This window comes from Procambarus clarkii, chromosome 72, assembly GCF_040958095.1.
Source record: "Procambarus clarkii isolate CNS0578487 chromosome 72, FALCON_Pclarkii_2.0, whole genome shotgun sequence".
NCBI classification, from domain to species: domain Eukaryota; kingdom Metazoa; phylum Arthropoda; class Malacostraca; order Decapoda; family Cambaridae; genus Procambarus; species Procambarus clarkii.
In genome coordinates this window covers 8,350,635-8,375,657 of record NC_091221.1, presented here as the reverse complement: position 1 = coordinate 8,375,657, position 25,023 = coordinate 8,350,635, and the positions used below count along the sequence as shown (strand labels likewise).

At 42.0% G+C, this 25,023-nt stretch overlaps 1 protein-coding gene across 11 annotated transcripts in view; it reads left to right on the top strand.

The window, feature by feature from the left end:
* LOC123773583 (RNA-binding protein Raly) overlaps positions 1-25,023 on the top strand; it is a 713,369-nt gene that overhangs the window by 557,575 nt on the left and 130,771 nt on the right. For 9 of the 11 annotated variants that reach the window (XM_069312447.1, XM_069312456.1, XM_069312454.1 and 6 more), the window contains one exon: positions 20,427-20,505. In XM_069312447.1, coding sequence (XP_069168548.1) covers positions 20,427-20,505 — 79 coding nt within the window. Of the gene's footprint in view, positions 1-19,859; positions 19,926-20,426; positions 20,506-25,023 lie in introns of all 11 variants that reach the window. The other 2 variants (XM_069312457.1, XM_069312449.1) reach the window with 1 other exon arrangement.

The window sequence follows — 25,023 nt, the reverse complement described above, 5'->3', positions numbered from 1 at the left end:
CCAATAAACTCGCCCCTCGGGGCGAAATTTAAGGGTTTAGCTACGAGATTATGACAGTGAACCTAACTCTCACAACCCCTAGAAGGAAGAGAGAGAGGACATGATTACACCATACAAGATACTAAGAGAGGGAAATAGATAAGATGAACCAGGATAACCTCTTCAAATTGAGAGAAAGTATCACAAAAGAGGACACAGGTGGAAGCAACAAAGTGGGCAGATTTAGTGAAAAAAAAAAAATTGTGGAAGCCTCTTCCTTTCATAACTACAAAATCGTCTAAGAATATGAACATCAGAATAGTTAAGCTGTAACGCAACAGGTGGTACAGCAAGGCTGGTGGATGAGGTGGATGAGTAATTTACTCATAACCACCACAACCACCACAACCACCACAACCACCACAACCAGGCGTTCTGCAACGTTGCAAAAGCAGTAAAAAATGAAGGTCTCTTCCCCCCCTTGTGCATGTCTGTGTCTCATTACTGACCCTGAATATTTCAAAGCAACTCCCCCCTTCAACACCTTCTATCTTTCCCCCCCCCCCTCTCTCTCTCTCTCTCTCTCTCTCTCTCTCTCTCTCTCTCTCTCTCTCTCTCTCTCTCTCTCTCTCTCTCTCTCTCTCTCTCTCTCTCTCTCTCTCTCTCTTCTCCCTCATCATTCTTCCCTACTCCCCCCCCTCATCTCTACCTGCATTCTGTCTCCATTCTTCCTGCTACAACTCTACTTTATTTTGTGGTAATATGAGTAAGGCAATGTACTCCCTCTCCCCCATCTACTCACCTGTTCAGTTGAGCACCTGAGCTGGTGCTCACCTGTTCAGCTTGAGCACCTGAACAACTTGGCGGAGTGCCAAGGCACTCCGCCTTGGCACTCTAGTGTTGCGTGGCACTTCATGCTGGATTGTTGACAATTGTCTCAACAGACAGAATACACACACACACACACACACACACACACACACACACACACACACACACACACACACACACATACACACACACACACACACACACACACACGTGGATTTTCTTAACTTAAATAAGAAATATACAATATCTTCATAACACAAAGCCATCAAATATACTCCAGCTAAGTTCACCAAAGCCATTGGGCTCGAAAATCATACAATCATACAATCAACAATATTGTGCATTACATTGTCATAAACAAAAAACAATCCCACCCTAGGTATTGTTAGACCTTAAAGGTATAGAAAATGGTTATTACTCATTTGTAAATTATATTTGAGCTTTGTCTTTGATAGCTGAAAGAAAACGTCTTGAGGGTAACCTACATGTCTTATGAAACAATGTGTCACAGATTGTCTGTGTCACAGTCAAGAACCGCCAAGACATCTGTCTTTAATCTGTGTAATCTGTGTCTGAAGCAAAGCAAAGTTAGAAGGAAGGAGAGGGAAATAATAGCCCCTTTACTGAACTTTAGAGACATAGCCAAAAATAAGACTATGTAAGTAGTTGTTTGAGATTGGCTACTTGGAACAAAAGTTCCAAGTAGCACGGGCTATGGTGAGCCCGTAGTGGACTTACCTGGCACAGGAGCGGGGCAAGTAGCACGGGCTATGGTGAGCCCGTAGTGGACTTACCTGGCACAGGAGCGGGGCAAGTAGCACGGGCTATGGTGAGCCCGTAGTGGACTTACTTGGCACAGGAGCGGGGCAAGTAGCACGGGCTATGGTGAGCCCGTAGTGGACTTACCTGGCACAGGAGCGGGGCAAGTAGCACGGGCTATGGTGAGCCCGTAGTGGACTTACCTGGCACAGGAGCGGGGCAAGTAGCACGGGCTATGGTGAGCCCGTAGTGGACTTACCTGGCACAGGAGCGGGGCAAGTAGCACGGGCTATGGTGAGCCCGTAGTGGACTTACCTGGCACAGGAGCGGTGCAAGTAGCACGGGCTATGGTGAGCCCGTAGTGGACTTACCTGGCACAGGAGCGGGGCAAGTAGCACGGGCTATGGTGAGCCCGTAGTGGACTTACCTGGCACAGGAGCGGGGCAAGTAGCACGGGCTATGGTGAGCCCGTAGTGGACTTACCTGGCACAGGAGCGGGGCAAGTAGCACGGGCTATGGTGAGCCCGTAGTGGACTTACCTGGCACAGGAGCGGGGCAAGTAGCACGGGCTATGGTGAGCCCGTAGTGGACTTACCTGGCACAGGAGCGGGGCAAGTAGCACGGGCTATGGTGAGCCCGTAGTGGACTTACCTGGCACAGGAGCGGGGCAAGTAGCACGGGCTATGGTGAGCCCGTAGTGGACTTACCTGGCACAGGAGCGGGGCAAGTAGCACGGGCTATGGTGAGCCCGTAGTGGACTTACCTGGCACAGGAGCGGGGCAAGTAGCACGGGCTATGGTGAGCCCGTAGTGGACTTACCTGGCACAGGAGCGGGGCAAGTAGCACGGGCTATGGTGAGCCCGTAGTGGACTTACTTGGCACAGGAGCGGGGCAAGTAGCACGGGCTATGGTGAGCCCGTAGTGGACTTACTTGGCACAGGAGCGGGGCAAGTAGCACGGGCTATGGTGAGCCCGTAGTGGACTTACTTGGCACAGGAGCGGGGTTGTACCTTTTTTTAATATGTAACATTATGTAAAATAACATTATTTAACCCGTCACGGCGTTCTATGTAACTCTATGTCGCTCTAGACTGAGACTAATCATACTAACATGATTTTCTCAATATGGCTTTGTCTCAACTCCTAGTTAGAGCAATACCTGGTTGATACCTGCTTGATACCTGCTTGATACCTGGTTGATACCTGGTTGATACCTGGTTGATACCTGGTTGATACCTGGTTGATACCTGCTTGATACCTGCTTGATACCTGCTTGATACCTGGTTGATGGGGTTCTGGGAGTTCTTTTACTCCCCAAGCTCGGCCCGAGGCCAGGCTTGACTTGTGAGAGTTTGGTCCACCAGGCTGTTGCTTGGAGCGGCCCGCAGGCCCACATATACCTGGTTGATGGGGTTCTGGGAGTTCTTCTACTCCCCAAGCCCGGCCCGAGGCCAGGCTTGACTTGTGAGAGTGTGTTAAACACTACTGGTGTTCAGTACATATAATTACTAAGGAAAAATAATCCCTGTAAATTTGCACCTCTATTTACAAAGTTAATTTACTGAAAGCACAGGTATACAGTGTTGCCAAATATCTGACCAAAGTGGAATGAAGCAAATACAGATAATTTACCAATAAGTAACTCCTGATGTGTGTGTATAAGATTTATATATTATATACACACACCTCAGTGTATATAGATTCCGACTCCTCCAGTAGCTGTTTTTTTTTTTATTTATGGCTGGTGACGTCATTGTGTACAACACTGCATGATGTCATAGGTATTTGGTCACCTGATTGGCTGGTGAGCTGATCTTCCAGTGACGTCACAGAATTTCCAAAGAATTTGAAAGATTCTTTCAGATGCAGATTCCATTTAATTTGTAAGAGCAAACCGGCCTTTTTTAATGTCTGTTAAAAGCACCTTGGGCTATTTTGATTATTAATTGCCTTCCGTGATTATCCCTCAATTAATCTCACTTAATATGCGATTACTCTGATAGTTCGTGAATGAATCCGGATGCTGAGATCCGGATTCATTAAGTATTTACAGGAGTACTTACGAACGCTGTGCATTTTTCCGCAGTCATTACGGCATTGTTTACATTTACTTATAAAAAACTTTACAATTTAGGGTTATTGTTGTAAACAACTTAGTATTTCGGCGTTCATAAACTGTTTAATAGATTTAAATTAAGCCGGTGTGGTTGAGGAGAGATGTAGTGGTTTCGCAAGAAGTTGGTTGAATAGTCGATTAGTTAGACTTCTATCCACCACTCCCCCTCTCCTCTATTCCCCGTCCCTTCTCCCCTTGCTCCTTCCTTTCCACATTCTTCTCTCCTCTCAGTTCTCTAACTACCCTCAACCCCTCAACTGTTTCCCCTTGATTTTCCTTTGTACTCTGTATACTAATGTATTATTTAATTATTTGTTTCATGATTGTTTGCCAAACCTGTTCTCCCTCTGTTCTGTTTCCTTGTGCTATGCCTAACTTACGACCCCCTTCTTCCTATCTTCTTCTAAGTTTTCCTCTCTCCTTCTCTCTGTCTCTGTGTCTCTGTCTCTCTCTCTCTCCCTGTCTCTCTCTCTGTCTCTCTTTCTCTGTCTCTCTTTCTTTGTCTCTCTCTGTCTCTTTGTCTCTGTCTCTCTGTCTCTCTGTCTCTCTCTCTCTCCTCTCTCTCCTCTCTCTCCTCTCTCTCTCTCTCTCTCTCTCTCTCTCTCTCTCTCTCTCTCTCTCTCTCTCTCTCTCTCTCTCTGCCTGCCTACCTGTCTATCTGCCGGCCTACCTGTCTATCTGCCGGCCTACCTGTCTATCGGCATTCCTGTAATTCAACCGTCACCATACCCTCAGTACTGTGGGAACCGACCTGTGAGATTTATATTTATTTAATTTATATGAATTTATATTTACGTTAATTTATATACTTCGATAGCAATTTGTATAATGATAAGTGGACTGTATTTCTGCAATAATCTTATAATCTCACAAATCGATCCTCTACACATTAGGGGGTGTTTATTAAATTAATATATATGCAGCCAATCAAACTACAGTAATAGCTACATACATTGATGAGGTTCCTTCTCTTATAGTACAGCAGGTTAGTCCACCAGGTATAACTAGAGTGTAGACACCAAATTATCCTCTTTGAGGTAGCTTCTATCACCCAGTAACTGGTGCACATAATCTTGCATCCTCGTCTTGACCTGTCAAAAGTGCGCTAGCTGTGAAGCCAGAATCCTATATATGACAAGTATATCAGAGAAAACACTATACAGTACATGGAACATTAAAGACCTGGCTTAATTACCTTTAGTATGAGGCGATTTCGCGTTCTAACCGGCTAACCCTATATCCTGACATTAATGGCCATAAATGAATGATAAACGGGTTTCGGATAGACACTTGTATTTGTAGACAACGTGTTGACAATGGTACACCTTTGGGTTCCATAACACTACGTCCAAGTAAATTTAACAGGAGCCGAATTTGCTCCCGTGTGAGCCTCTGGTCTCAATAAACAACAATGGCTGCCCTCCTTCCTCACTCTGACGCCTGGCTTACATTGTCCAGATTTCAGAAAGTGATAGAAGGGTCACATTTACTCTACTTTAATATTGATAATTAAGTTAATTTATATAAGATGTTTTTATGATGGTAAAGTCCAAAGACTAATGTATTTAAGAATAATTCCCAGCAGAATAGCTGGTCAATTTATAATGGTATGTGGTGATGATATCCCGTTTTCTTTAGGCGGTAATTCCACTACAAGTTACATTTTCTATGGGTAACTTGTTGGTAATACAGCTATTATCTGTATGATTATAAATGGTGTCGGATTTTCCGACAAGTACAGACGGGACCCTTACGAACGTGGTAGACAGAAGACCGTATCTTTTCCCGGTAGAGGCAGGACCAAAGAGCCAGAGCTCAACCCCCCCCCCCATATGCACAACTAGGTGAGTACACGCGCGCGTACGTACTCTCGTACGCACTCACACACACACACAGGTCTGAAACGCCGGAAATATAATAGTCATAGCTTTTTACGTGAAGACCTCCGAAGGGGTCATTTGGTAGTTAGCTGTTCTCTTTAGGGCGAGAGATTAGCCCTGACCGGCCTTGTTAGGACTTAAGGGCCGTGGACCTTCCGTGTCAGGGCTGTGAGTGTCCTTAAAGCTCTCTTAGATAAGTCTCATTTCTTATTCTTGTCTGAGAGAGCTTGAAGAATTTAAGTGTTGGATTTGTTTACTAAAAGAAGTTCCATGATCTCTTTTTTAATCAAATTTAAATTTTATTATTATTAAAATCATCTGTAAACGGGGGGGTTGGGTGGAATTAACGGTGAAGGGTGTATATACGATGTATGACAAGCATACATATCATACATCGTGTATTCATGATGAATGTAAACAAAAATTGTCATTGGCTATATGATTCAATTTAGTATGGCGTGCAATTAATAGATGGCGCTGAGTAAGTTGATTGCTTCTTGGCGTTACTGCCTAAAGATCTTACTGTAACAGAACCTGGGTAGTAGTAGAGAATAGTAGAGAACCTGGGGCCAGATTCACAAAGCAGTTACGCAAGCACTTACGAACCTGTCCATCTTTTTTCGATCATTGGTGGCTTTGTTTACAATTATTAAACAGTTAATGAGCTCCGAAGCACCAGGAGGCTGTTTATAACAATTACAACAGTTGATTGGGAAGTTTTCATGCTTGTAAACTGTTTAATAAATGTAACCAAAGCCGTCAAAGATTGAGGAAAGGTGTACACGTTCATAAGTGCTTGCGTAACTGCTTCGTGAATCTGGCCCCAGGTTCGTAAGTACTTGCGTAACGGCTTCGTGAATCTGGTCCCAGGTTCGTAAGTGCTTGCGTAACGGCTTCGTGAATCTGGCCCTAGGTTCGTAAGCGCTTGCGTAACTACTTCGTGAATCTGCTCCCAGTTCATTAACCAGCAGGAGACGTTCAACAGCCTGTTAAAAGTAACTGGAAAATACACTCATGGGAAGAAAAGTTGTAGGATAACTGGGAGAATACTTTCAGCACTTGGAAACGAGCCACATTCCATTACATTGAGCGTTCCTTTACAACCGTACCATCAGACTCCATATTGCAACTTTATTGCATTGTTGCTCACTGCTCTAAACACTGCTGGAATCCCTTGATGCTAAAGGCATACTCTTTTAAACATTTGCTATAGTCGACCAAGGAACATTTACTTGCTTCAAGGAAACTGTTTGTATACCCACCTAGTTGTGTTTGCGGGTAGTTGAGCTCTGGCTCTTTGGTCCCGCCACTCAACTGTCAATTAACTGATGTACAGGTTCCTGAGCCTATTGGGCTCTATCATATCTACACTTGAAACTGTGTATGGAGTCAGCCTCCACCACATTGCTTCCTAATGCATTCCATTTGTCAACCACTCTGACACTAAAAACATTCTTTCTAATATCTCTATGGCTCATTTGGGCACTCAATTTCCACCTGTGTGTGTATGTAGGAAGGTTGAGAGTGAATGTGGAGATGAAATAATGAGGAATAAAGGAAGAGAGAGAGAGAGAGAGAGAGAGAGAGAGAGAGAGAGAGAGAGAGAGAGAGAGAGAGGGGGGTAGATCAGAGACGAAGCCAGAAGCTCTGACAGTTGAAGAAAGATATCAGATATAAATATGTGTTCCTCCCTTCTGTTGTATATATATCTTCCCTTCTCTATCTCTCTCTTCTCTACCTACCTTTCCTCACCTGTCCTTCCCTTCCTCCCCTTCCCTCATTCTTCTCCCCCTCCCCCCTCACCTGCTCTTCCCCAACACCTGTCCTTCCCTTCCTCCCCTTCCCTCATTCTTCTCCCCCTCCCCCCTCACCTGCTCTTCCCCAACACCTGTCCTTCCCTTCCTCCCCCTCCCTCATTCTTCTCCCCCTCCCACACCTGCTCTTCCCCAACACCTGTGCTTCCAACACCTGTGGCTCCAACACCTGTAAATATCATTATCAGTGATTTGTGATATTTCCAACAAAATGACCTTATTTAAATAATTTTTTGTAATTAGTGTTATATTATATAATTATCATTTACTCAATTAACGTTTTTAGGAAGGGCCCCCCCCCCTTTCCCCCTTCCCCTTTCCCCCCTCCCCTTTCCCCCTTCCCCTCTCCCCCCAATTATCATTTACTCAATTAACGTTTTTAGGAAGGGCCGCCCCCCCTTTCCCCCTTCCCCTTTCCCCCCTCCCCTTTCCCCCTTCCCCTCTCCCCCCACCTCCCTTCCCCTCACTGAATCACTTACCTATTTCTTCAGTAGCTGTTAAGTGGGTCGAAGTGGGTCATAAGATATTCCTGGAGTCCTTGGGCCCTGGAGTCCTTGGGAGCCGGTCGGCCGAGCGGACAGCACACTGGACTTGTGATCCTGTGGTCCTGGGTTCGATCCCAGGCGCCGGCGAGAAACAATGGGCAGTTTCTTTCACCCTATGCCCCTGTTACCTAGCAGTAAAAATAGGTACCTGGGTGTTAGTCAGCTGTCACGGGCTGCTTCCTGGGGGTGGAGGCCTGGTCGAGGACCGGGCCGCGGGGACACTAAAAAAGCCCCGAAATCATCTCAAGATAACCTCAAGAATCTCAAGATAACCTATTTATATAAAGACTGGTGTTATGTGGGGAACACCGCCCCCCTTACCCCATTTTTAAGGGGGGAGGGGAAGGATATTGGAACGGAGCTTTAAGCTGATTAAGAGGAGGAAGCTTAGCAAGCTTGAAACGTCAGGGGGAGAGAATCTGTTTGAATCGAAAGCTTTATATGTTTTTTTAATGTGTGATTTCCTTTTTTTGATCAAATTTATTCCAAAATTTCTCAAACTATTAAGTAGCATTCTCGCGTGGTCCTGTTCTCTAAAGCTTTTGTGGAGTTCATGATGGGTCTCCTAGCCTCCATGTTGTCTCCTAGGCTCCAATGTTGTCTCCTAGCCTCCAATGTTGTCTCCTAGCCTCCAATATTGTCTCCTAGCCCCCAATGTTGTCTCCTAGCCTTCAATGTTGTCTCCTAGCCTCCAATATTGTCTCCTAGCCCACAATGTTGTCTCCTAGCCTTCAATGTTGTCTCCTAGCCTTCAATGTTGTCTCCTAGCCTCCAATGTTGTCTCCTAGCCTCCAATGTTGTCTCCTAGTCCCCAATGTTGTCTCCTAGCCTCCAATGTTGTCTCCTAGTTGTTTAGCCTCCACGTGACCCCATTTTTAAACCCCATTACCCCCCATTATTCCCCCCATTATCCCCTCCCCCCTTATCCCCCCCCCCTGCGTCTCAAGGACTCCAAACATGTTTTTTGGTAGTAACTTCACAGCTGCCAGACGTAGGAAGATTTAAAGGCATTCCTGAGTCGCACCAGATACACTAACCTGTAGTGGGCAGGGCAGGGCAAGACCTCTCTCTCTCTTTCTCTCTCTCTCTCTCTGTTTCTGTCTCTCTGTCTCTCTCTGTTTCTGTCTCTCTGTTTCTGTCTCTCTGTCTCTCTCTGTTTCTGTCTCTCTGTTTCTGTCTCTCTGTCTCTCTCTGTTTCTGTCTCTCTGTTTCTGTCTCTCTGTCTCTCTCTGTTTCTGTCTCTCTCTCTCTGTTTCTGTCTCTCTCTCTCTCTCTCTCTCTCTCTCTCTCTCTCTCTCTCTCTCTCTCTCTCTCTCTCTCTCTCTCTCTCTCTCTCTCTCTCTCTCTCTCTCTCTCTCGGAGTGGTCTTGCATCAGTTGAAACTCTCCCATTCATCTCTTCAATTTATTTGGCACCCATTAATTAATCGTCCTCTAATTAAGACGCATTACGTAAGACAGTCTTTCGTCCACCTTTAAGGTAAATTTTCCCCGGCCATTTAAATGCCCCTAAAGAATGCGTATGTTTACGGTGCATCTCAAGGCCATTTCTTTAAGACATAACCGTTGAGCAAGGATTTATGTAATTTGCAAATAATATACAAAATGAAGTTGGAGAAATCCTGGGGATTTAGTGGAGAAATTAAAAGTAATATTATCACCCCTAATATACGTAATAAATGGGAGAGATATGATTACGACATACAAAGTTTATAGGGTATTAGGACAAGTCTGGCAAGGACACACTTGTTTAATATTTGTGGAATACAGACAGCTGGACTCAGGTGGCAGCTAATTGATTTTACATTTCAACGTTAGAGATGAGAATAATAAGACTAGATTACCTCTAACTATCCTCCACAACCCCCTAACTATCCTCTACAGCTATAGAGCCCCTAGCTAGGGGGCTCTAGTTAGAGGCTGCTATCCTCTCTAGCCCCAAACTACCCACTATAATCCCTAATCACCTTCCATAGCCTCCAAAGCGTTCTAGACAACGCCTTAACCACTTCCCACAACCCATAATTACCTTCAATTGCCTCCTAACCCCCAACCATTGCCCCTTAACTACCCTTCTCAGCATCTGGGACTCGAGAAGATTACAATCAATCATACGACCTCGATAACCATAGCGATACCTTGATATCTTGGTACTTACGATGCCAGTACGACCTGTTTAACTCGTAACGACCCTCTTAACTGCCGTCATGAATCTCGTATCATTCTCCTACGACTGATGTGACCTCTTAACAATCTTCCCCCCCCCCCTCTCCCTCTTAGGATTGTGTGGTTAGCCCTCTCACAATCACTCAGCATCCTGTGATCAGCTTCCACAATCAGACTTGAATATTTGGATAAGGCTGTGAGGGAGGAAAGGCTGATTTGCTAAGTCTTTTATAGAGCTTTTGAGCGTTTTTATAGAGCTTTTAATGACGGGTTTTATTTTATCGTTATCTCTGTCTCTCTCTCTGTCTCTCTGTCTCTCTCTACCGTTAGCGTTAGTCTGTCTGGCCTCTGTTTCTGTCTGTCTGTCTCTCTCTCTCTCTCTCTCTCTCTCTCTCTCTCTCTCTCTCTCTCTCTCTCTCTCTCTCTCTCTCTCTCTCTCTCTCTCTCTCATTCTCTGTCTCAACACACACACACACACACACACACACACACACACACACACACACACACACACACTCACATATACACACACACACACACACACACACACACACACACACACACACACACACACACACACACACAGAAAAGGGGACTACAGAAGGATAAGGGACTACCTGGGAGAAGTGCAGTGGGAGGAAGAACTTAGAGGAAAAACAGTGCAAGGTATGATGAACCAAGTCATATTGAAATGCAAGGAGGCTGAAGATAGATTTATTCCAACAATAAAGGAAAAAAGCAGGAGGGAATATAATAACCCATGGTTTAATAGACAGTGTCAGGAAGCAAAGGTGAGAAGCAGGAGGGAGTGGAGGAAGTACAGAAGACAAAGGACAGAGGACAACAGGATTAGATGTAACAGAGCTAGGAATGATTACATTAACATAAGACGAGTGTCGGAAAGAAATTATGAGAACGATATTGCAGTCAAAGCGAAAAAGCAACCAAAATTACTCCATAGCCATATAAGAAGGAAGATGTCGGTAAATGACCAAGTGACAAGACTGAGGAAAACAGAAGGGGCATATACAGAAAGCGACAAGGAAATCTGCGAGGTACTGAATGCAAAATTCCATGGAGTGTTCACTACCGAGCCTGAGCAGCTCCCATTGTTAGAAGAGATTACCCAAGATGAAAGACTATCAGATATAGAGGTGACAGCAGAGGATGTAATGAAACAGTTGACAACACTGGATGCAAATAAAGCTGTTGGACCAGACAAAGTATCACCGTGGATACTTAAAGAGGCAGCGCAGGCTCTCAGCGTGCCTCTGGCAATGATCTTCAATGAGTCACTTATGTCGGGAGAATTGCCCAGTTGCTGGAAGAAGGCAAATGTCGTACCGATTTTCAAGAAGGGGGATAGGGAGGAGGCACTTAACTACAGACCCGTATCACTGACAAGCATCCCCTGCAAAATACTTGAAAGAATAATTAGGCTAAGACTTGTTGAGCACCTGGAGAGCATTGGGTTTGTAAACAAGCACCAACATGGGTTCTGGACAGGGAAATCATGCCTAACAAACCTTTTAGAATTCTATGATAAAGTAACAAGGATAAGGCAGGACAGAGAAGGCTGGGCAGACTGCATATTTCTTGACTGCCAAAAGGCCTTTGATACGGTACCGCACATGAGACTGCTATACAAACTTGAGAGGCAGGCAGGAGTAAGCGGAAAGGCCCTAGTATGGGTGAAGAACTACCTAACAGGAAGGAGCCAGAGGGTAATGGTAAGGGGCGAAAAGTCGGACTGGCGAACAGTAACAAGTGGAGTACCTCAAGGATCGGTGCTGGGACCAATCCTCTTTCTAATTTACGTAAATGATATGTTTACAGGAGTGGAGTCATACATGTCAATGTTTGCAGATGACGCAAAATTAATGAGAAGAGTTGTGACAGACGAGGATTGTAGGATCCTCCAAGAGGACTTAAACAGGCTGCAGAGATGGTCAGAGAAATGGCTACTGGAGTTTAACACCAGTAAATGTAAAGTTATGGAAATGGGATCAGGTGACAGGAGACCAAAGGGACAGTACACAATGAAGGGGAACAGCCTACCTGTAACGATTCGAGAAAGAGACCTGGGAGTGGATGTGACACCTAATCTAACTCCTGAGGCACATATAAATAGGATAACGACAGCAGCGTACTCTACACTGGCGAAAATTAGAACTTCATTCAGAAACCTAAATGAGGAAGCTTTTAGGGCGCTTTACACTGCCTACGTGAGACCCGTCTTAGAGTATGCCGCGCCATCATGGAGCCCCCACTTGAAGAAACACATAAAGAAACTGGAGAAGGTTCAGAGGTTTGCGACGAGGCTTGTCCCAGAGCTACGAGGGATGGGATATGAAGAGCGGCTGAAGGAACTGAACCTTACGACACTAGAGAAAAGAAGGGAGAGAGGAGATATGATAGGGACATATAAAATACTCAGGGGAATTGACAAAGTGGAAATAGATCAAATGTTCACACGTAATAATAACAGAACGAGGGGACATGGGTGGAAACTGGAAACTCAGATGAGTCACAGAGATGTTAGGAAGTTTTCTTTTAGCGTGAGAGTAGTAGAAAAATGGAATGCACTTGGGGAACAGGTTGTGGAAGCAAATACTATTCATACTTTTAAAACTAGGTATGATAGGGAAATGGGACAGGAGTCATTGCTGTAAACAACCGATAGCTAGAAAGGCGGGATCCAAGAGTCAATGCTCGATCCTGCAAGCACATATAGGTGAGTACATATAGGTGAGTACACACACACACACACACACACACACACTCTCTCACACACTCACATACACACACACACACACACACTCACACACACACACACACACACACACACACACACACACACACACACACACACACACACACACACACACACACACACACACACACTCACATACACACACACACACACACATATCCCTAATGTCTGACTACCAGTGCACACACTAATTAAACATTTCGCTAACCCCATTTTATGAGTGGCGTAATTGAACCGGTTGAGAGCAAGCAAACACGTGTGTGTGTGTGTGTTTGCCTGATGAAACATTAAAAAAACAAAAAAAAAACAAAGACGTTGGCTATTACCTTGGCACCTGGAGATTCTAGGATTCCAAAAGCAGTTTCTCTTAAGTCCTCTCTCTCTCTCTCTCTCTCTCTCTCTCTCTCTCTCTCTCTCTCTCTCTCTCTCTCTCTCTCTCTCTCTCTCTCTCTCTCTCTCTCTCTCTCTTTCCAACTTTGGCTAATCTTGGAGGAGGGGAGAGTGCTTAGCCATTACGACTACATAGCACTTGGAAGGGATCAGGATTTGGGATGGGGGGGGGGAAGGAATAGTGCCCAACCACTTCGATCTTTATGGGGTCCCACGGTACAGTGTTCTGTGTCCATAATTCGCAAACGAGGGATGCGTGTCGTATCTCTTTATTCAGCACATATCCGTTGCCTATTCCACGTCTATCCTCGTTTATTTAACGCTATTTCATCCCTATCCTCCACCTATCCATGTCCTCGAATGACAATCAAGGGACCCCTGTCTATATCCCTTCAACTATCCCAAACCGTTTTTACCCAAATGAATATTAGACCTAACCTCTGCCTGTCAATTCTATCCCCTCCCCTGCCTATCCCTGTCAAGTCTATCCCTTCCCCTGCCTATCCCTGTCAAGTCTATCCCTTCCCTGCCTATCCCTGTCAAGTCTATCCCTCCCCTGCCTGTCCTTGTCAAGTCTATCCCTCCCCTGCCTATCCTTGTCAAGTCTATCCCTTCCCCTGCCTATCCCTGTCAAGTCTATCCCTTCCCTGCCTATCCCTGTCAAGTCTATCCATCCCCTGCCTATCCCTGTCAAGTCTATCCATCCCCTGCCTATCCCTGTCAAGCCTATACATCCCCTGCCTATCCTTTAACCATCCCTAGCCTATCCAGTCTCCCTCACGATCCTGGGAGATTTGTTCGGCCGACCTCAGAGGCCGTACGAGCCTAATAGTTTAAAACTGTCACAACGTATTTTAAAATTTAATTTATATTTTTTTTGTATAATTTTTAATGAACTTCTGTTTTCAAAATTGTCAAAGTAAAAAAAATTACCTTGTGGCGTCGTTAGCAATTTTGATCAGAATATTCGTATTGCAATAGGTAATTAATACATCAATTAATACGTAAATACGTAATTTTTCGTAAAAATAGATTATACTTTATTTGAGAAAAGTCGAATATGCAATGGTTAGGTAAAAAAAAATTAAAAAAAATTCTAGTAATCTTGGCGTTTTCAATGCATTGGATTCGATTGGTTAGGTTAGGTTAGGATAGGTTAGGTTAGGTTATAGGTTAGGTTAGGATAGGATAGGTTATGATAGGTTAGGATAGGTTAGGTTATGATAGGTTAGGTTAGGTTAGGATAGGTTAGGTTAGGTTATGATAGGTTAGGATAGGTTAGGTTATCATAGGTTAGGTTAGGATTGGTTAGGTTAGGTTAGGTTAGGATAGGTTAGGTTAGGTTATAGGTTAGGTTAGGATAGGATAGGTTATGATAGGTTAGGATAGGTTAGGTTATGATAGGTTAGGCTAGGTTAGGATAGGTTAGGTTAGGTTATGATAGGTTAGGATAGGTTAGGTTATGATAGGTTAGGTTAGGATAGGTTAGGTTAGGTTATGATAGGTTAGGATAGGTTAGGTTATGATAGGTTAGGTTAGGTTATGATAGGTTAGGATAGGTTAGGTTAGGTTAGGATAGGTTAGGATAGGTTAGGATAGGTTAGTGGAAGGTTTAGGTTAGGTTAGGATAGGTTAGGATAGGTTATGATAGGTTAGGATAGGTTAGTGGAAGGTTTAGGTTAGGTTAGGATAGGTTAGGATAGGTTATGATAGGTTAGGATAGGTTAGTGGAATATTTAGGTTTGTACAATTCTGATTAAGCAAGACTTTTTTTTTATTATTGGCAAATCGATCTAGCGAACTGAATACCATCAGTTCCTGTTCTTAATTCTGGCGAGCGATATCTAAACGATATTTATCGTTTGAAAAATAGTGAAAACGCTGAGCGATCTGTTGCATATCGTTCGCCAGGCTCCAAAAGCGAGACATTTTGGGCAAACGATGGTAAAATTTTGCGAGGGGGGGTTTTGGAAGTCCCTTGTTTGTCAGAGGGGGGGGTGGGGGGGGCAGGTCTCCTCTCTCTCACGAATGCTCAAATATATCCTCATAATCCATCCCATGTTAATGGAGGCAATTGGGCACTTAGTCTAGCTCATATCCCAGGCAAAGCGATCCTATAGTATGGGAATTTTAGGTGATTCTAGGAAGGATAATTCTAGGAATTAGCATCTACTAGAATGTGTATATATCAGCTTCTTAATTACGTTAATTGATTTTTTTTTTAGGAGTCGTATTTCTGTCCTGTTTAATCCATATTATTTTTTCTCTCCTTTTTAATCCATATTATTTTAATTCTATTCTCTATTTCGCATTTATGCTCCATTCTTTTTCCCTCTTTTTCTCTCTTTCTCTCTCTCGTCCTCTTTTCTCATTCCTGCTCGTCATTGTCATATTTCCTGTGACTCATATTCTTCTCATTTGCTATTCCCCTCTTTCCCCCTTACTCTTCTTTTAGCTTTGTTTATTTTTGTATTTTCATTTATTTTTCCTATTTTTTCTATTCGTGCTGAGTCTTATAACTATGGCTTCGTACGTAGGTTTTTTTTTACTCCTTTCTGTCTCTCTCTCTCTCTCTCTCTCTCTCTCTCTCTCTCTCTCTCTCTCTCTCTCTCTCTCTCTCTCTGTCTCTCTCTCTCTCTCTCTCTCTCTCTCTCTCTCTCTCTCTCTCTCTCTCTCTCTCTCTCTCTCTCTCTCTCTCTCTCTCTCTCTCTCTCTCTCCTCCACCTTCCTCCTTGTCCACCCTTCTTCTCCTTCTCCCTCTCTCTCCCTCTTCTGTTCCTACCCAGTAAATCGTAGGCGATAATTCATATGCTGTGTTTGTGGCAGTGATGGAGAGAATGTGGTGGGAGGGGGACGGTGGATAGGAGGAGGGATAGGGAAGGGAGGGATAGATGGAGGTGGTGGGAAAGGAGAGGGGTGGATGGGGGAAGGGGGAGAGAGGAACTAATTTATTTAGGCTGCCTGCATCAAATGTGAAGAATTGAGTATATATTTCACCTTCCTTGTGCCCTCTCTCTCTCTCTCTATCTATCTCTCTCTCTCTCTCTCTCTATCTCTCTCTCTCTCTCTCTCTATCTGTGTCTCTCTCTCTCTATCTCTCTCTGTCTCTCTCTCTATCTCTGTCTCTCTATATCTATCTCTCTCTCTCTCACTCTCTCTCTCTCTCTCTCACTCTCTCTCTCTCTCTCTCTCTCTCTCTCTCTCTCTCTCTCTCTCTCTCTCTCTCTCTCTCTCTCTCTCTCTCTCTCTCTCTCTCTTTCTCTCTATCTCTCTGCCTCTCTCTCTCTATCTCTCTCTGTCTCTCTCTCTCTATCTCTCTGCCTCTCTCTCTCTCTCTCTCTCTCTCTCTCTCACTCTCTGTCTCTCTCTCTCTCTCTCTCTCTCTCTCTCTCTCTCTCTCTCTCTCTCTCTCTCTCTCTCTCTCACACCAGTGAAACGCCACTCCAAATTCACTGTTTTAGCGGAGAGCAATCGCAATTTCTATGATAATTTTGTTAGAAATGTAATTTCTCTGTTATTGATTCCTCTAAGAAGGATAGTGTGAAGAGTTGTGGCTAGTCTAGCCTAGGTGTGTGTGGACGAGGATAGGGAAGAGGTTGGTGGGAACATTTGGGAGTAGATAGAGCCTGTTGACTAGGATAGTGACGAAACTGGTGTGAATAATTATGGGTAGAGCTTATGTGTGTGTTGACGTGGATAGGCACGAGGATAGGCACGCATCTGGTGGGAATAAATGCTACCTATCCTCCTGTTGTGGTAGTGCTTATATTAAGGATGAGGACCATAGTACATATACTGACGTACCAAGCAATTAGAAAGTAGAAATCGGTACTGTTGAATTTGCACAACCCGGAAAATGATTTTCTAATGCTGCAAAGACAAATTAACCTAACCTATCCTCCCTAGGCCTAATGCATGCTATCTGGGGCCTAATATAGTACATATGTGTACTATACTAGGCCTTGGAATATTTAAATTTATTTATGTTTCTTTTTTTTCTGGCTCTTGAATAGTACAAAGTTCTACTATCTAATTGCTTAGAAAGACAATATTTGTACTACGGTGTACATAGTCGCTATCGAAACAGGAGGATTAGGGTTGACAATTGAAGGGGGGGGGGGTTATATAGCCTATAAGTGGAGTTAACTATCACCACAACTATAGTCAGTATAGTTTAGCTCCTATAACAATAAGCAGTTCAACAGAACTGTTACACTCTCGTTCACCACAACAGCTGAACTGTTCATTTCCGCTGTTCATTTCGACTCAAAATAACATTTCAACTTTTGTTGAGACAAAATTAGGGTTTTCGTGTGTTAAAGGGAATCAAACTCTCTCCTCCCGACCCCCCCTTCCCCAGGGAGGGGGTTAGGGGGGTTGTGGAAAGGGGTGGTAGGGGTGATTGTGGTAGGCGGTTGGGGGTGGTGGTAGTGGTGGTAGTAATGGCTGCGATTGATCTATAATTTTTTGGGGCGTTGCTACAGGTGGTGGGTGTAATGACGTGATTATAGGCATGATAGGAGGTGTTTAACAACGCCACACAAGCTAACTTAGCGGATAGTTTTAAGCATAGACTGGATAAGTATATGAATATATTATATATATATATATATATATATATATATATATATATATATATATATATATATATATATATATATATATATATATATATATATATATATATATATAGGGGAGGGGAGAGAGAGGGAAAAGGGGGTGGAGTTGTGGGAAGAGATACCCCGGGCACAGCCGGGTATCTAAGGTTGTACTTGTGTTCATGATAAGGGTATCTAAGTGTAGAAAAGGTTATAGATTGTAGTTGTGTTTACGGGTGAGTGTAATACTTTTGAAAGGTGAACTAGATAAATTATTTACCCCCTTTTTCAAAATATATGCAAAATGGTCCTTTTGTAGAATTGCAATATCACATTTATTTATTTGCATGATATTCACAACATACTCGCATGGTCTTTCCTAGACAAATGTTGCAAATTCATACACTGCATTTATTTGCTAGTCACTGAACTGTTGCAAATTGCATAGAGATGGAGTTGTGACATTTGCTTGTACCTGAATTTCTCAATAATTTATGTATCCCAGAACTTAACTTCCCCCCCTCCCCCCACCCCCCACACCCAAAAAAATTAAATTGTATTAGGGTGGGGGGGTAGGAAGGTATTTCTGGTACGATATTTGATGGTAAAAATGCGAGTCTAGTTCCTGGTCAATGATTTTTTTAATATCGTCATTATGGAGCCTGTGAAATTCACACTGAAATATGGGATAGTTTATAATGAAAGGGTAAAAATATGCCAACAATTTCACTGTTTAGCATTATACGTGTGTGTGTGTGTGTGTGTGTGTGTGGGTGTGTGTGTGGGGGGGGTGTGGGGGGGTGGGTGGGTGTGTGTGTGTGTGTGGGTGGGTGTGTGTGTGTATACTCACCTAGTTTTTCTCACCTACCTGTACTCACCTACATATTCAACTAGGTGAGTACACTGTGTGTGTGTGTGTGTGTGTGTGTGTGTGTGTGTGTGTGTGTGTGTGTGTGTGTGTGTGTGTGTGTGTGAATTCTGCTATTTGTCCTGGACCATTCTCAAGTCTAAGCCCCGAAATCATCTCAAGATAACCTCAAGATAACCTTCCTGTCATCGTGAGTGATTTCTGGCCAGTGACTGGCTTTTGTGTTTTGCAAATAATGTATACAGTACTGGCAGCCAGGGATTCACCATTTAAACAGTTTTTGCGAAACCTATATATCATTTCTCACTTCGTGGCGGCTATGTTTGCTATTTATTAAACTGTGACGTTTCGAAGCTCGTAACGCGTTTAAATCATGTATAATCCAAGGCGCAATGACATAGGGAAGATGCAGATGTTTCGTGACCGTAAATACGTAGGTACTAGAACTGTTCCAGCTACTGAAGTCGGTTAATACATCATTTACATCCTCTGACGTCACTACCAAGTATATAAGCTGACGTCACGATATATATAAGGAAGAAGGGAGGGATTTTGTGCAATCCATTCATGCGTTTATATAATTAATATATAATTATTTATATAAACTATAAAATTAAATAAATATATAAATATATAAATAAATATATAAAATTATATATATATAATATATAACTAATACAAATTACTATTTTAGCGAGGCCTAAATTACTGTATAGTTTAGTATGTTAAAACTATTATATATTATAAATTACCTCTTTTCTAAAGCCTATATTGAAGTCAGGCTTATCTATCGGGACAAGTTTCTCTAGATAGACTTTATTCAGATATTTCTGGATAGTATAAAAAAAGTCTTTTATATATTTGTGTATCATATAAGAGTGAAAGATTTTTGTGTCTTTGTGTACGTGTGTGTGTGTGTGTGTGTGTGTGTGTGTGTGTGTGTGTGTGTGTGTGTGTGTGTGTGTGTGTGTGTGTGTGTGTGTGTGCTCATCTATTTGTGCTTGTGGGGTTGAGCTTTGGCTCTTGGTCCCTGTCTGTCTGTCTGTGTGTGTTGAGTTCTTCATAAGAATGACTATTGAACCCATGTGCTAGCCTCAACAAACTGCTTGATCAAACTTTACGCCAGTTTTTGTCTTTACAGCCGACGATCGCAGCAAAGGCCAGACCTCGGGTCGTCACCATTCTCCACTAATGACCATTTTACAAAGTAATTCCTCCTTTCCCCCCCCCCCTAACCCCCTTAACTGTGTCTATTAGGCTTGCATGCGTCACTGTATTACACAGTTCTTTAGACCATTAACCCATTCGATTAGAATCAGCCCAAATGGGGAGATTTTTATTTACATATTCTGGTCTACCTATTTACCTATTTCAGTAATTAACAACCCCCTCCTCCCCTATTACAGTTGTGCTACCAACACCTACCCATTCCTATTACCACCCAATTAGACATACCAATTTTAAATACGTAATATGTGTCATTTTTTTCTAATATTATAACCAGATTTGAGGAGATTTTATACAATTATAGCTTTATTTACACCAATAGAAAGAGAGAGAGAAAGAGAGAGAGAGAAAAAAAAGAATTTTCAGCCTGCCATCTATTTTCAGGCTCACCTTTGTGAAATTTTTCTTTTTCTATTCGTAACTTTTTTTTTGTTAATGGGATTTTTGGGTTTTTCTTGATTTGTCTTGGCATTTGTTGCAGATGTCAACTTGGTGGCTGAACCCAAACCCCATCAGATCGGGCGTAAACGACCCAATGTAGCCAAAACCGGCAGTGATTGGTGAGTATCGTAGTCTATTTTGTTAGCCCAATTTTTTTAAAAACCAATTTTCACCAATTAGATAATTTTTTTTGTATTATATAATATTTTTCTAATTTAGTTTAATCTCTTTATATATTTCTCTTATTTTTAACCTCCAATTTTCACCAATTAGATCATTTTTTTGGTATTAAATAATATTTTTCTAATTTAGTTTAATCTCTTTTTATATTTCTCTAAGTTTTACCCTAAAATTTTCACCAATTAGATCATTTTTTTGTATTAAATAATATTTTCCTAATTTAGTTTAATCTCTTTATATATATCTCTTATTTTTACCCTAAAATTTTCACCAATTAGATAATTATTCCTCCAATTTTCACCAATTTGATATTTTTTTATATTTAATAATATTTTCCTAATGTAATTAATTTAATCTCTATATATATTCCTCTTTTTTCTATATAAGAATCATTTCAAATTACTTTTCTGTATAGATTTTATTAACATCCTTTTCAGTGTCTAAATTCTGTATACTGTATTTTACAGAATTTTCTCGTATTTTAATGTATCTATTCTGCATAGTTGTAAGTGCTTTTTATAGTCTAATGAGTATACATATATTTTTTAATGTATCCGTGAGGCGCAGTTACATGTCTACCATTAGAATGGGATATATAATATATTTTTTTTTGCGTATTGTACTTTTTAGAAGACGTATTGAGCGTATTTTACGTTTTCAATATACAAAAAAAAATCTTGCACGGCATTTTTTTTTCTGTACCCCAAAAAAGTCCCTAATTTTGACCCCATTGGGAATAGTGTTATTAAGGGACACTTTGGACAACTTTTTGCCCCCCACTTCTTTCCCTTTTCCTTTCTTCCCCCTCTCCTCTATCTTTTTTCCTTCCTTCTTTTCTTCTTTGATTATCCTCCGTCCTTCATTCCTTCCTTCATTCCCCTTCCTTCTTCCCATTCTTTCTACTTCTTCCCCTTTCTCCCTCTTCCCCTCCTATTTCTTTCCCCCCTTCCATCTCTTTCCTCCTCTCTACCCCCTCCCATCTGTTCGCTTTCCAAGCCTTCACCTGGCACTGTTCCGTTACCCCCCCCCCTCTCCCCTTAACGCGACCCCTTCCCCTTAACGTGTCCCCCCTTCCCATTAACGTGTCCACCCTTCCCATTAACGTATCCACCCTCCCCTTAACGTATCCAATCTCCCCTTATATCCGCAAGCATAAATGCAAGCTGGTCCACAAGCATTCGAATCCCTCTAGGGGTGTGGAGTTATATATATATATATATATATATATATATATATATATATATATATATATATATATATATATATATATATATATATATTATATACATTATATACATTATATATATATTATATACATATATATGTATATTATATTCATATATTTCAGTGTAGCTATATTAATATTACTGTTTATTAAAGTGTGTTCTTACTGTTGAATTCGCTGTTATTGCAACAGTTGAAGTAGTTGAGTCATTTATACTGTTATTGCAATTATATTTGCTGTTGTTATTGTAATTTGTTCATTCTGTTACTGTAATCATTGTTGTTTGTTTGTTTGTTTGCAGTCATTGATAACATTGTTGGAAGCTAATGGTCTAAGTTTGAGGTCTAAATCATTGATAATGTTGCATTATTTTTTTTAATAATTGATAATGTTTTTAACACAGGAGTTATGTTCTATTTGTTCTTCTTAGTGTTATTGTTGTGCTGTTGATATTGTTATATGCTATAAAACATTATATTAGTAGAACCATATTATAGAAAAATTGAACAAATTGTGAAAAGATTTCTCTAACAGCGTGGTTAATAAGGCCTTATTTACTATGCTCATCTAAGATTCAAACTCCGGCCAGAAAGTTTAAAGTTTCAGTTAGGTATCAGTTTGGTACTCCTGGGAGCCTTCGTGTGAACTTTCCGTGGACTGGTTGGTATAGGAGCTAGCTGTTTCGTATATGATCTTTGTGAATGAAAAGACGTTTTTTGGTTGGTTCTTAAGAGGAGGTTTACGTTAAGATGAGCTGATCTTAAGCTGATCCCCGTCTCGGGGACGTAAGAGACATCGCATCTCATTAAGCTTGAATTATATCAAGAAACCAAGGTTTAATTATGTCAACAAACAAAGGTTTAATTATGTCAACAAACCAAGCTTGAATTATGTCAACAAACCAGCTTGAATTATGTCAACAAACCAGCTTAAATTATGTCAACAAACCAGCTTGAATTATGTCAACAAACCAGCTTGAATTATGTCAACAAACCAGCTTGAATTATGTCAACAAACCAGCTTGAATTATGTCAACAAACCAAGCTTGAATTATGTCAACAAACCAAGCTTGAATTATGTCAACAAACCAAGCTTGAATTATGTCAACAAACCAAGCTTGAATTATGTCCACAAACCAGCTTAAATTATGTCAACAAACCAAGCTTAAATTATCCAAAAACCCAGCTTGAATTATGTCAACAAACCATTTTAATTCTTCAGAGCTGTAAATATAGATTAGTGTTCAGACTGTAGGATGTGTAACTCCCTTAAGTTGTTTAAGAAAATGTGGTCGAGTTCTAGATCTTAAGCCCCGCCTTTCGCACCATAATTAGTTTCATGACTGAATCATATTTTCACACCAAATTTTTTAATGGAATTAGGTTCTTGCTCTAGGAAATTTAATTTATTTACAACGTTTGAGGCTAATCAGTTCTAACATATCTAGTATACATTCTAACATATCTAGTATACTTTCTAACATATCTAGTATACTTTCTAACATATGTAGTATAGGTTCATTTCACGTTCTGCTGCTTCTCGCTTTTGAACATAGCATTTTTGTATGATAGCCACTTTTACCATCGTTATCATATTTCCTTAGTGTTCTTATCTCTAATGTAGTGAGGTTCATTTTTGCCAGTCTTTCCGGGATTTAGGATTTTATACGTCGTTATCATGTCCACTCGCTCGTCTCCTCTAGCCCAGTGGTAACGTCCAGTTCCAACAGTCTTCCTAGTATTTCAGTCCCCTTCAGCTCATGAATGAGTTTGACGGCATGTGTTGGGTCATTTTTTGTCCTGTTTCATACAAGGAGGGCTTCCATGCCGGGGCTGCATACTGCGTCTCACGTAGGTTACGTAAACCTATTTCCTATTTGAGTGATGGGAGGGGAGGGGGCAGTTACTTGGGTCCTCGTTACCAAAAGCGCCGTTAACATAGGTAACCATTAGTGAATGGTGAATAGTATGATGTATGGAAAGGGTGAACCATTGGCTGTATTTTTCATGTATTACCCCATTAAGTATTTTTTATGTATTACCCCATTAAGCTGTCTTAAACCCGTAACTAGGTGGTGTATTTTATTGAAGAATCGTCATTTTTTTTTTTAACCTTGATAGTCGTTGTGTTATATCTGGTTGAGTAAGATAACCGAGCGTCTGGGGCGTCCTGATTGGCTGGCCAGGACAATCTAGCGTCCTGATTGGCTGGCCAGGACAATCTAACGTCCTGATTGGCTGGCCAGGACAATCTAGCGTCCTGATTGGCTGGCCAGGACAATCTAGCGTGTTGATTGGCTGGCCAGGACAATCTAGCGTCCTGATTGGCTGGCCAGGACAATCTAGCGTGTTGATTGACTGGACAGGACAATCTAGCGTCTTGATTGGCTGGCCAGGACAATCTAGCGTCCTGATTGGCTGGCCAGGACAATCTAGCGTCCTGATTGGCTGGCCAGGACAATCTAGCGTCCTGATTGGCTGGCCAGGACAATCTAGCGTGTTGATTGACTGGACAGGACAATCTAGCGTCTTGATTGGCTGGCCAGGACAATCTAGCGTACTGATTGGCTGGCCAGAACAATCTAGCGTCCTGATTGGCTAGCCAGGACAATCTAGCGTCTTGATTGGCTGGCCAGGACAATCTAGCGTCCTGATTGGCTGGCCAGGACAATCTAGCGTGTTGATTGACTGGACAGGACAATCTAGCGTACTGATTGGCTGGCCAGGACAATCTAGCGTCCTGATTGGCTAGCCAGAACAATCTAGCGTCCTGATTGGCTAGCCAGAACAATCTAGCGTCCTGATTGGCTGGCCAGGAAAATTTCTCGACCAACCATTTGGAAAATAGTGAAAAAAGATGTCATTACTAATAACTATTGTTTTTCAATAGAATACTATTCAATGCTATTGTTTTTCTATTGCTGTTTCTGATTGCCAAAAAAAATGATAAATCTCTGTATCTTGAAAAAATATATAGCATTAGTACAAATAAATTTAATAATTTTTTAATTCTCACTCAAAATTCAGCCCAAGTTATGAAAAAAGAGCAAATTTTATGATAAATTTCTGCACAATTTCCAAGGTTGTTATCTTGAAGTTATCTTGAGATGATTTCGGGGCTTTAGTGTCCCCGCGGCCCGGTCCTCGACCAGGATTCCACCCCCAGGAAGCAGCCCGTGACAGCTGACTAACACCCAGGTACCTATTTTACTGCTAGGTAACAGGGGCATAGG